The 12,475-nt window shown below is 42.1% G+C and overlaps 1 protein-coding gene across 1 annotated transcript in view; it reads right to left on the bottom strand.

Moving 5' to 3' along the window:
- Nucleotides 1–713: 713 nt before the first annotated feature.
- LRP11 (low density lipoprotein receptor-related protein 11) overlaps nt 714–12,475 on the bottom strand; it is a 108,953-nt gene continuing 97,191 nt past the window's right edge. The window contains exons 6-7 of the mRNA XM_006891673.1: nt 10,828–10,923; nt 714–868 (exon numbers count right to left, since the gene is read on the bottom strand). Coding sequence (XP_006891735.1) covers nt 714–868; nt 10,828–10,923 — 251 coding nt within the window. The remainder of the gene's footprint in view (nt 869–10,827; nt 10,924–12,475) is intronic.

Genomic DNA, 12,475 nt, shown 5'->3' with positions numbered 1-12,475 from the left:
GGCCATGAGCCGACTTCTGAAGAGGGAAGGGTTAACAGTGGCATTCGAAGGCCACCTCTGCCAGTTGGACTGCAGATTCCCATCTTAACCCATTGCTGTTGAGCCAATTCCAACTCATAAAGAAGTGTCCTGCCGTATTGCCAAGGAATTCCTTTCTATGGAAGCAGACTGCCTTGCCTCCTCCTGCAGGGCCCCCAGGGGGTACAAAACTGGCCTTGCTGTCATCAGCTAAGTACTTCAACAACTGCACCACCAGAGCACTTTCTTTTCCGGTATAACCCACTGCTGTGGAGACAGTGCTGAACCCTGGGGACCCTCACTGGCGTTTGAGATCATAAGCTGTCACTGGAAGGACTGCCCCGACTCTCCTGAGGAATGCCTGGGGGATCCCAACTGCTGACCTTTCAGCTTGCAGCCTGACACGTGACACCCTGGGGACCTTATTTCCAGGTATACCTTCTGTGAACCAGACTTTGACTTGTGAAAGTATTTAATCAGAGTCGTCTCTACACTCCAAAATATTCTGCATACTTCCCAAGGAATATCTTCCTACAAAAAAGTAATTAAAAAACAAGGTATTTACAGAATTGGCTTTTTTAGTCATTTTTTAAACACAATCAAACCCAAAAGTGTGGTAAACTGCCAGAACTCGATGTGTGGCTAGACGATAAAGGGGCACACGTCCTTCCCCCGAGCTACGTGAGTCAGACTTGTTACAGATACATCCCGTTGATGAGGTAGTCCGATTCCTCAGATGTTATGGGACGCACTTTTTTAAGTTTCTGTTTGACCAGTCGTAGTCGGCAAGCAACCATGAGCAGCAGCAGAGCGGTGATGGCCAGGCCGAGCGCCAGGGGCAGCACCGCACCTGTGAAGGTCAAGAACGAAAAGGTGAGGTCAGCAAGGAATAAAAGCAGTTGCCATTTCCTGGGCAAAAAGCTTTTGATTGCACTATTTAATCCAAACAACTCTAATAAGGAGATGGCTAAGAAGTCAACACCAAGGCAAGTGGTTCAAGTCCACCTGTCACTCGGCAGGAGAAGATGGACAGTCTCTTCCTGTGCAGTTGACAGCGTCTGAAAACCTGCCGAGGGTCAGCTACGAGGCAGTGACCACATGATGGCAATGACCAACAACAAACTCAGGTGCAAAGAGATTAAGTACTTTGCTCCAAAGCCTGTGGTTTGTGAGTTGTAAGGCCAGGCCTCAAACTCAGATCTCTCTGACATAAAATCTTTTAAGAGGTTCCTGCAACACTTGATCCATCAAGTGGGTATTAATGTCAGATCACCTGTAATGAAAAACAAAACATTCTGACTTTGAAATTATCACCACAGATTACAGTTAGATGTTGTCTTTTTTCTTTTTATTGTAATTTTTAATGAAAGTGAATAGAAAAGTTGGATTTTGATTCTTTCATTGTTGCACATTTTCCTACCTCCTTAGTTCACTTAAAAAAATTCACTTATTTTTACATAATTTCCTCCCTTCTCTCCTACCCCAGTTCACGTTGCTATGACACCTCTTATTCTAGACTACTGTCATATAATGCCCAATTATATATTTCTTTTAAGCAGTTTCCTTTATCCGTTCCAATGCAGTGTTAATTATTTATCCTATCTTCTCTTAGGTTCCCTCCAACCCCCATGTCAGTCCTGTTTTATAACAATGGTGTTATACACTATTTGTCCTTTTGTGACCGAGATATTTCACTTAGCATAATGTCCTCCAGGGCCATATTATGTAATATTTTATTAGTTCCTTGTTTTTCAGTGCTGTGTAGTATTCCATCATATGAATACACCATAGTTTTTTTCTATAATTCATTTGTTGAAAATTAATTCTAGAAAAAGCACATGGGGTTGCTTCCACCTCTTTGCTACTGTGAATAACACAGCAAGAAACATGGGTGTGCATGTATCTATTTGGGTTGCAGCTCTGGTTTCTTGTGGATATATTCCTAGTAGTGGAACTGCTAGGTAAATGGTATTTCTACTTACAAATTTTTGAGAAAGCGCCATACTGCCTTCCATAGTGGTTGCAACATTTTACACTTCCACCAGCAATGAGTAAGAGTTCCAGTCTGTCCAGCATTTGTTTTTTGCTGCTCTATTGAACTTTGCTATTGTTACTGAGGTGAGATGAAATCTCAGTTGTTTTGATTTGCATCTGAGAGCCAGGGATTTTAAACATTTCTTCATGTATTTATTTGCCACCATCAAAGAATGTCTTCTTTGGTGAAGTGTCTATTCATCTCCTGTGCCTATTTTGCAAATGAGTTGTTTACCTTTTTCTTGATGAGGTGCTGGAGTATTCTATAAATTCTAGATATAAATGTCTTATCAGACTTAGCAATTTATCTCCCCCTCCCCCAGTATGTGGCTTTCCTTTTTACCCTGTAGGATTTTTGATGAGCTGCCCTGTGCTCACCAAGCTGTGCCAAGAAATCTGGAGAACAACCACTTGGCCAACTGACTGGAAGAGATCTATATTTGTTCCTATTCCGAAGAAGGGTGACCCAACAGAGTGAGGAAACTACACAACAATATCACTGATTTCACATGCAAGCAAGATTCTACTGAAGATTATCCAAAAATGACTGGAACAGCACATCAGCAGAGAACTGCCAGAAGTCCAGGCTGGGTTTAGAAGGGGTCGTGGTACTAGGGATATTGTAGCTGATGTTAGATGGATCTTAGCTGAAAGCAGAGAATACCAGAAGAATGTCTATCTGTGTTTCATTGATTATGCAAAGGCATTTGACTGTGTGGATCATAACAAACTGTGGCTGACTCTGAGAAGAATGGGAATCCCAGAACACTTGATCGTTCTAATGCGAAACTTATACTTGGACCAAGAGGCAGTCGTCAGAACAGAGCAAGGAAACACTGCATGGCTCAAAACTGGTAAAGGTGTATGCTAGGGATGTGTCCTATCTCCATACTTTTTGCAACCTGTATGCAGAACAGATTATCTGAGAGGCTGGGCTCTCTGAGGAGAAGTGTGACGTCAGGATTGGTGGAAGATCTAGCAACAATCTGCATGAAGCAGATGACACAACCCTGCTTGCTAAAACTGAGGAGGACCTGAAATGCTTGCTGCGGAGGGTCTTCAAGGACTGCAGCCTTCAGTATGGATTGAGAAGAAATTGACAACTTTAGTCTGCTTGGCTCCATGGTCAACACTCTTGGCACCAGTAGCCAGGAAATAAAAAAATGTATTGTGATGGGAAAGTCTGCTGTCAGGGACCTCTCCAAAGTACTGAAGAGCAATGGTATCACTCTGGAGACTAAGGTGCATCTGATACAGGCCATGGTCTTTGCAATAACTTATTACACATCAGAGAGTTGGACAATGACTAGGAAGGACAGAAGGAGAACCAATGCCTTTGAACTGTGGTGCTGGAGAAGAGTATTGAATGTACCATGGACTGCCAAGAAAACAGACAGATTTATTCTGGAGAGGGTTAAACTGGGCTGCTCCTTGGAGGCAAGGATTCTGGGGCTTTGTCTGACATACTTTGGACATGTTGTAAGGAGGGGCAGGTCTTTGGAGAGGGACATCATGCTTGGGAGGGTGGAGGGCAGGAGAGGAAGGCCCTCTATGAGGTGGATTGATTCAGTGACTGGGGTAATTGGGATCAGTGTGTCAGAGGCAGTGTCATTGGCACAGGATAGAGCAGGGTTTAGGGCTGTTGTACATGGGTCGCTATGAGTCGCAAGTGACTCGACAGCACATAACAACAACAACAACAACAACAACAACGGGATTTAATTCTTAGAAAGTCCCATTAATCTATTTTATTCTTTCCTGGTTGTAAGTTTTTCAAGATGCTTGGAAGATTGTTCATGTTGTGGATTAGGGCTTCTAGAGTTCTTCCAAGCTGTTTGTTCTCTGTTGTAGTTTATAATCCTTGGTTTTACTCCTAGGTCCTTGATTCACTTTTAATTGGTTTTTGTGTATGGTGTGAAGTGTGGGTCTTGCTTGAGTTTTCTACAGATGGTTTTCCAATTTTGCCAACACCACTTGTTAGAGACTTTTGTTTCCCTACTTAACTGTTTTTATCTCCTTGTCAAAATTCAGTTGGTCATAAGTAAATGAGCTGATTTCTGGGTTCTCATCCTGTTCTATCACAGAATAGAATTGATCTATCACAATGTCTGCCACTGAACCAGTACCATGCTGTAATACCAACACAGCTGTGTAGTAGGATTTGTGACCAGGGAGTGAGAGGTTTCCTACCTTGTTTCTATTTTTTCAGGAGTGTTTTACTTATTTGGCATCTCTTTCCATTCCAGATGAAATTGCCTTTTCCATCTCATGGAAGACTGAAATTGGTATTTTTATTGCAATGAACATGTAGATTGCCTTTAGTAGAATTGTCATTTTCACAATATTGAGTCTTCCTATCTTTGAAGATGGTATATTCTTCCATTTCTCCAGGTCTCTTTTTGTTTCTTGTAATATTTTGAAATTTTCTTTGAATAGGACTTTTGTGGTTTCTAGTTAGATTTTCTCCCAAGTGTTTAATCTTGTGGTTAGCTACTGTGATGAGTATTGTTTTTCTTAGCTCCTTTTCTGTATTCTCTTGTCACTGTAGAGAAATCCAATTGATTTTCGTATGTTGATCTTGTATCCTGCCACTTTGCTGAATTGTCAACTATGTCCAGTAGTTTTCTCACTGAGTCTTTAGGGTTTTCTAAGTATACTATCATATCATCTGCACATAATGATAATTTTATCTCTTCTTTGACAATTTGAATACCTCTTATTTCCTTCACTTGTCTTACTGCTGTCACTAAGACTTCCAATACAATATTGAATAGGGGAGGTGATAGTAGGTATACTTCCCTAGTTCCTGTTCTCAAAGGAAATAACTTTAATCTCTCTCCATTGCAAATGATGTTGGCTCTTGGTTTTTTGTATACACTTTACTATGTTGAGGAAATTTCCCCTCTAATCCTATTTTGTTAAGTGCTTTGATCTCGAAAGGGTGTTGGATTTTGTCAAAGGCCTTTTTTGCATCAATTGATAAGATCACGTGGTTCTTGTTCTTTGCTTTGAATTACATTGATTTTTTTATGTTGAATCATCCTTGCATACCAGTTATGAATCCCACTTGGTCATGGTCAGTTATTTTTTTATGTACTGTTGGATTCTATTCGCCAGGATTTTATTGACGATTTTTGCATCTATGTTCATGAGAGATATTGGCCCATTCTGGTAGTGTCTTTACCTGATTTCGGTATCAAGGATGTGTTTGCTCCATAGTATGCGTCTGGGAGAATTTAATCTTTTTCTGTTTTCTGAAATTTTTTTTATCAGGCACACTTTAGTCTTTCATAGGGCTAAAATATTTTATGTAGAATTGGTGACAGTTCTTCTCTGAGTGTTTGATAAAATTAACTTATAAAACCATCTTGTCCAGGGCTTTTTTGGTTATTGTAAGTTGTTTTATTACCTGTTCAATTTCTTCTTTTATAATGGGTGTGTTTAGGTGTTCTACTTCAGTCTATGTCAGTTTAGGTGGGTTGTGAGGTTTTATGTATTTGTCCATTTCTTCTAGGTTTTCATATATATTTGAATATAGTTTTAAAATAATATTGAATTGCAAATCTTCATATTTTAGTTGGTTCTGTTGTGATATTGTCCCTTTTATCTATGTTGAGTTTCTTTCTGGTAGTTCTATTTTTATCTTGAGAGAGGTGTACAGAAGTCTCCTAATACTATTGTGATGGTGTCTATTTTCAGTTCTGTTAACATTTGCTTTGTATATTTTGCTGCTCTATCATTTGGTGCATAGATATTTATTTATTATGGCCAGGGCATTGTCTCTTAAAGTCAATATGGCTCATCTCTTGATTTCTTGTCTGATGAAGGCTTAAGGAACTCTTTGCCCTTTTAGATTAGAAGCACACTCTTTCAGTAGTGTGAAAAGCTAACTTCAGTATCTTGTTGCTCTAGTTATGTGCTGTTGAGTCGACTATGACTTATAGTGACTTTATGAACACTGGATCTAAACCCAGCCCTATCCTGTGTAGGTGTAGTTGTGACCAAGGGTACTTCAGGAAAAGATCTCCTAGTCCCCCTGTGGAAGGGTTTCCTGTGGAGCTGGCTGTAAAAGCTCAGACTAGAGTGGCCTTCACTGGTTATTCGAGTAACTGGAAGGGACAGAGTGTGCCCAGCTGGGCCTTGGCTGATCAAACTCAGCAAGCTCTATTCTTAGTCTGATCCACTGGCAGTCAGGCCAGGTTTGGCGATGTGATGCTGGCACTATTTTTAGCTGCAGAAGTCTTGCCAGCGGGTGGAACCAGAGGAGCAAAAACCTCCATTGGGTAAATGGATTCTATAACAACATTTCCCTATTCATGTATTCAATCATTCTGCATTAATTAGGTGTGTTTCCTGCGACAGGCATTTAGTCAAGGGCTGGTAACTAAAGATAATAAGCTGGTGCTAAATAGTGCTAGAACTTTTTTTAAAAAGAAAAAAGCAACAACCCAAAAACCTTTTTCTCTTAATTTGAGTAAAGCTTACAGAACAAATTGGTTTTTTTTTCCCCACACAATTCATCCAGATTATGTTTCCGTTACGATGGTTACATCTCATTTTCTTCCCTGCACTTTCTACTTTCATTCTTTCCTATCTTTCTTGTCTCCTGAGCTTTAAGAAAAACTCAAACACAACAGAACAAACCACTGCTTTCAGACTCATTGCCTCATGATGATCCATCCTCTAGCGGGGTTTTGAGGCTATAAATATTTGTGGGAGGAGACTGTCCATCTTTGTCCTGATGGATTTGAATGGCCAACCTTTCAGTTAGCAGTCCAACACAACATTTCGGAGAGTAGAGGAGGCACAGACTATCACCCTAAACAAGTTCAGGTTTTAGCTCAATTCCAAGGCACAATTCCTCAATTACTCCAGGCTCTGGTTTCAGTTCAGTAATCAAATTCACATCATCCAGCAAGGGACAAGCACTTTTCAAAACTCTCTTGATCCTGAATGGTTAACTGTACCCACACAACCACCACGTGAGTTGGTCCTATTATTGCCACATTTTACTCTGAGGGAACTACAGCATTAAGAATGAAGCAAATTATCTAGGATAGTCTGGAAAGTGAGGAGCTGGGAGATGAACTCCAAGATGACAGCTGCAGAGCCCATGGTTTTTCCTATGGCACATGACTTCTCAGGTAAATGGAACAGTATTTGAATGATTTGAAGTCTGGCTGGGAGACACTGAAATGGAAACGTATTATAGTTATTATGGTGGAATTATACATGAAATGTTATTGTTGTTCTGTGCCACCAGTTGGAACCGATTCATGGCTGGCCCTCCAGTGGGTTTTGAGAGGCTGTAAATTGCACTGGTGGAGATCTTTCTCCTGTGGAGCAGCTGGTGTGTCCGAACTACATACCTTTGGGTTGGCAGTGTAGCTCCTTACCCACTTGCCCACCAGAGGTCCATAAATATGAAATATACATGTACAAAGGAGTAGTCCATCTATATTGTCTGTAGGACTTCTGCGTGAGTGATGTAGGTTTATTATGGACCTTGATCGTGGTGGGTGGGGAATGCACATTTTCAGGCTGAGAAGCTCAAAGGGAACCCAGATGGATTTTTCCATTTGGCTCTTGTGTTTACACCTGGCCCTCAGTGTGTATGTGCATGGGTGTGGGCACAGGGAGGCAGTGGTGATACAGTGGTGAATTCTCACCTTCCACAGGGGAGACTTGGGCTCAACTTCTAGCCAATGTTCTTTGTACACAGCCCCCACCCCACCTGCCTGCTGCTGGAGACTTGAGTGCTGCTATGTTGTTGAATGGGCCTCAGTGGGACGTCCTAAGACAGAACAGGCTTGGCGATCTCCCTGTGGAAACCAGCCAGAAGAAACCCTGGGGGCCCCAATGGTCCAGTTGGCCACTGATCATGGGGTCTGTTGTATGTGGATCACATCAAGGCAGGGGCAATGCTATGGTAGCTGACAACAAAAGGAGCTCTGGTGGCCTCATGGGGAGAAGCTGTGCTGCCAACCCAAAGGCACGTGGTTTGAATCCACTAGCTGCTCTGTGGGAGAAAGATGGGCAATCCCCTCTACTGTGATGTGCAACCTCTGAAAACTTGCTGGCAGGTCAGCGATGGGTGAGTTCTGACTCAGTGGTACATAACAATACAACAACAACAACAGCAACAACAATGGCAAAACAAACCTATGATATAATGCCATTTGCTACCTGCCAAACCAGACACCGAGGCTCTGAACTGGCAAATCTGATGCCTGTTGAAATCTTCCAGAAAGTATGTGCCAGGTTACTAAAAATTATTCTTGACTTTTTAATATTTAGCTGAGATAGTTTCTTCGATGTTTGTAGTTTGGGTTATTTGAAAAGTTAAAATTTTCAAACCCTACTAAAACATGCCATATTTTTCTCAATAACCACCTAAGGAGCGACTGAGAACTAACACTCAAAATAGTAACTAGAATGAGTATTAGCCAATCAGAACTGGGAATTTCTGAATATCTCTGGGCAAGAGCAAAGGTCAGGCCTATTTCCTTCACCATGTCTATGGGAAGGGGCCCCTTTAATTCAAATATCTTTGGTCAGGGTGAATCAGCCATCTCCTGCCTTCAAATTCTACTTTTCGTTCAATAAAATATTATTTTACAACATATTATTCCAGGGTAAAAAGATTTCCTCAATGCTTAGATCTACAATTTAAGAGTCACGTTATTTTCTCCTAGATTTTCTTGTTGTAATCATTTAGTGGGATTTAGGATTAGAAGTTGCCTTTATGATACCATTTGACCTAGCGATTCCACTACTAGGAATATACCCTAAAGAAACCAGAACTGCCACCCAAACAGATATGCGCACACTTATGTTTATTGTTGCATTGTTCACAACAGCAAAGAGATGGAAGCAACCTAAGTGCCCAACAACAAATGAATGGATAGAGAAGCTGTGGTATATTCACACAATGGAATATTATGCAGCAGTGCAAAACAAGGAACTCATGAAATATTATACAAAATGGGTGACTCTGGAGGACATTAAGCTGAAAGAAATATCTCAGCCACAAAAGGACAAATACTGCCACTGTTATAAAACAGGACTGACATGGGATTGGAGAAAACGAAGAAAAGAGGATATAAATAATGAACAATGAGGGAAAGAAGCATTTAAAAGGAATATATGATAATAGGGAGCTCTGGTGGCCTAGTGGCAAAAAGCTGCACTGCAACCCCAAAGGCACAACAGTTTGAATCGACCAGATGCTCTGCTGGAGAAAGAGGGGCAAACTCCTCCTGTGCCAGTCAGATCTGATTCAATGGTACACAACAAGAAATTTTAAAAAAAATTAAAAAATAAAAGGAATTTATGATAATTTTTTTAAAGAGAAAAGAGAAGTGGGCAGAGGTAGGGAGGAAAATGTGCAACAATGATTGGATGGAAAGCTAAGTTTTCTATAAACTTTTGTTAAAATAAAAAAAAATTTAAAAAAGACGTTGCTTTTATGCAGGATTATGTCATTTATTATATTTTCTTTTTAGTTAACAACCACAAAAATGATAGTAGAGCCAGGGTGTCAGTTTAAAGACCAAAGTGCAACCAATTCAAGCTATAGCCTTTCCAATTACTTGCTATGCATCTAAGAGTTAGACCGCGAATAAAGATGAGAGAAGAATCAGCACCTTTGAGTTGTGGTGCTGGAGAAGAGCACTAAATATTCTTTTGACTGTCAAAACAATCAACAGATATGTCTTGGAGAGAGCGCAGCCAGGATGCTCGTTAGAGGCTAGGAAACCTTGTCTCATGTACTTGGAGCATGTATGTTAACAGGTACTGGTCCTTAGAGAAGGACGGCATGCTTGGGGAAGTGCGGGGGAGGGGGTCACTGAAGGAAGGGAAAGACTCAATGACTCAATGAGATGGATTGACACCGTGATTCTAACAGTGAGCTCTAGTGTGGCAGAGATGATGAGAATGGCACAGGATAGGACAGAGTTCAGATGCTATGTCTGCACGGTTTCTATGAGTCATTCTCAACAGCACCTAACACCAATAACCTCCTTCTTAGTAAATACTCCCTCCACTTTCTAGGCCTTTTCTCCATTTCTGCTGGCTTCTGTCACTGTCACTGGAGCCTCTGCAGAGAGAACCAGGTGCTCGAAGACCTTTACTCCAATTGCATCATAAATAACTCACGGGAACTGGCCATCATTTATTTATTGAGCGAGTCTTTGAGCCAAGTGGTATGCTAAACTGTCTCACGTGTCCTCCCTCACAGAGTGGCCAAAGCCTATCTTACCCACGAGGAAAGAGCCTGCCAGGTCACGGCGTTTACCAGTGGAGTCAGGAGGTGAGCTCGGGCACCCAATTCTAGAGTCTGTATTCTTAAAACCACTATGCAATGAGCACTGGAAACAGGAGCGGCATCCACTTCCTAAATAACCTGCCTCTGGAAACTCTATGAACTTTGATAAAGGTTGATAGTTATAGAAAGGCTGCAGGCCTTGTGTTCATAGGGCCGCTATGAGTCGTGCTCGACTCAATGGCAATCAACAACAATGAGCATTGATCTTCCCAAAGAATATGACCACGTGGAAGGAACTCTAGTGGTTCTCTGGTTCAATCAACTAATAAAAGAGGAAACTGAGGCCCACTGGTGCTACGTCTCTAGTTCGAGAGCCCAAAGGGGCAGCATGGCCGAGGAGATGAGGAGACAGTGTGAGTCCCACTCCTGAGGCTTCAGCTAATATCCTCACTGGCAGGACCGTGTGGCTTTAGACTCTGCAGTGACTTTCCAATATAGACTCTTACCTGCTTCTGGGGCTGGGTGTTCGGCTCCTCCTCGATCTTTCTTTGACTCAAAAAGAAAAGTTTCCTCTTTTTTGTTGTTTCCTGAAGAATGACGATCTGCAGAAAGAAACAGTATATACTGAATGTGCATCGAAGACCGGACATGAAAACATAGCCTTATTTTTCTAAGATGAATGTATTGACAACAGCAGGCTTTATTTCTCTGATAAGCATACCCTTTGCTATTGTTGTTGTTACGTACCGTCCAGTTGGAACTGAGTCATAGCTGACCCTCCAGCAGGTTTGCAGAGGCAGTAAATCACCTGGGGGGAGATTGAACATTTTTCTCCCATGAAGCAGTGGATGGATTTGAACCACATGCCTTTGTATCCACAGCTCAACTCCTTTTGACTAGAGCTCCCTTACTGCTGTTGACTGGATTCCAACTCGTAAAGACCTGACATCTTGCTCCCACAGAATGACTGGTGGATTCGAACTGCTGACCTTTCTGCTAACACCTCAACACGTGATACTCCACTCCACCCCACCAACGTGCCTCTAACAAGTGGTTGAAGAGGCTGTAGTTAGTCAGGTCCTATGGCGAACACTCTGATTCACAGTGACCATTATGGACAACAGGACACCCCGCCTGATCCTGCATCACCTTCATAGTCTCTGCCCTTCAGACCAGCGCTGCAGTCACTGTGTCAGACTGTCTCATGGCAGATCTGCCTCTTGTATTTGACTCTCTGGGTGATGCAAAGGTTTAACTCACCTATTTGCTAACTGAAAGGCTGGAAGTTTGAGTACATGGAAAGGAACCTCAAAAAAAAGAGGCTGGTGACTACTTTTGGAAAATCAGCTATTGGGCACCTGGCCTCCGTGAACTCTGGGCTGGCCAGCTTGCTCACACCTGGCTTCGCCTCAGCCTTTCTTGGCTTGCCACCATCACTGTCATGCTGGGCGCCTCTCTGCCCTGCACTGCAGCCACAGCCACCCGGGAAGCCTTCTGCACTCGGTCCTGGCCCCCAACCCTGCTGCTGCTGTCCAGACAGTTTGCTGTTACTCCCATGGGTCTCAGGAGACAGAGGAGGAGTTTGATGCTCACTGGGTGACATATTTCAACAAGCCAAACATCAATGCCTAGGAATTGAATAAAGGGTTGAACGTGCTTGTTGGCTTTGATCTGGTTTCAGAACCCCAAATCACCCATGTTGCTTTGCGGGCCTGCAGATGGTTAAATGATTTTGCTAAGGCAGTCCACATCCTAGGGGTTGTTAAGGATAAAGAAGGAGATCTACCTCTTTATCATCCAGGAACAAAGTCCAACTTTAAGTGAAGTGGGAATCTCTACTTCAAAGGAACTAGGTTTTGAAAACGTGTAAACTCTTACAGGTGTGCTTCCCAAGGATTTACTAACGGTGCTATTTGATTGTAAACAGTCACCTGGATACACGGAAAATAACATAGTACTTTATCCAACAAGTTTCCTTTTACTGAGTAGCAAACCATGTAATGGTAACTTGGATCTTAATAAAAGGGAATCAGCTTTGAATTGGAAAAAAAATAAATTATTGGAGACCCTAAGAGCACAGTTCCACACATACACTCAGGTCACCATGAAGTCCAAGTTCACTGCTGGGCAACTGCTATCTACATCTGATACCAG

The sequence above is a fragment of the Elephantulus edwardii genome, unplaced genomic scaffold, assembly GCF_000299155.1.
Source record: "Elephantulus edwardii isolate Elephantulus edwardi_28Jun2011 unplaced genomic scaffold, EleEdw1.0 scaffold00102, whole genome shotgun sequence".
NCBI lineage: Eukaryota > Metazoa > Chordata > Mammalia > Macroscelidea > Macroscelididae > Elephantulus > Elephantulus edwardii.
The sequence above is the reverse complement of the archived record's forward strand: the minus strand, read 5'-3'. Positions and strand labels throughout refer to the sequence as shown.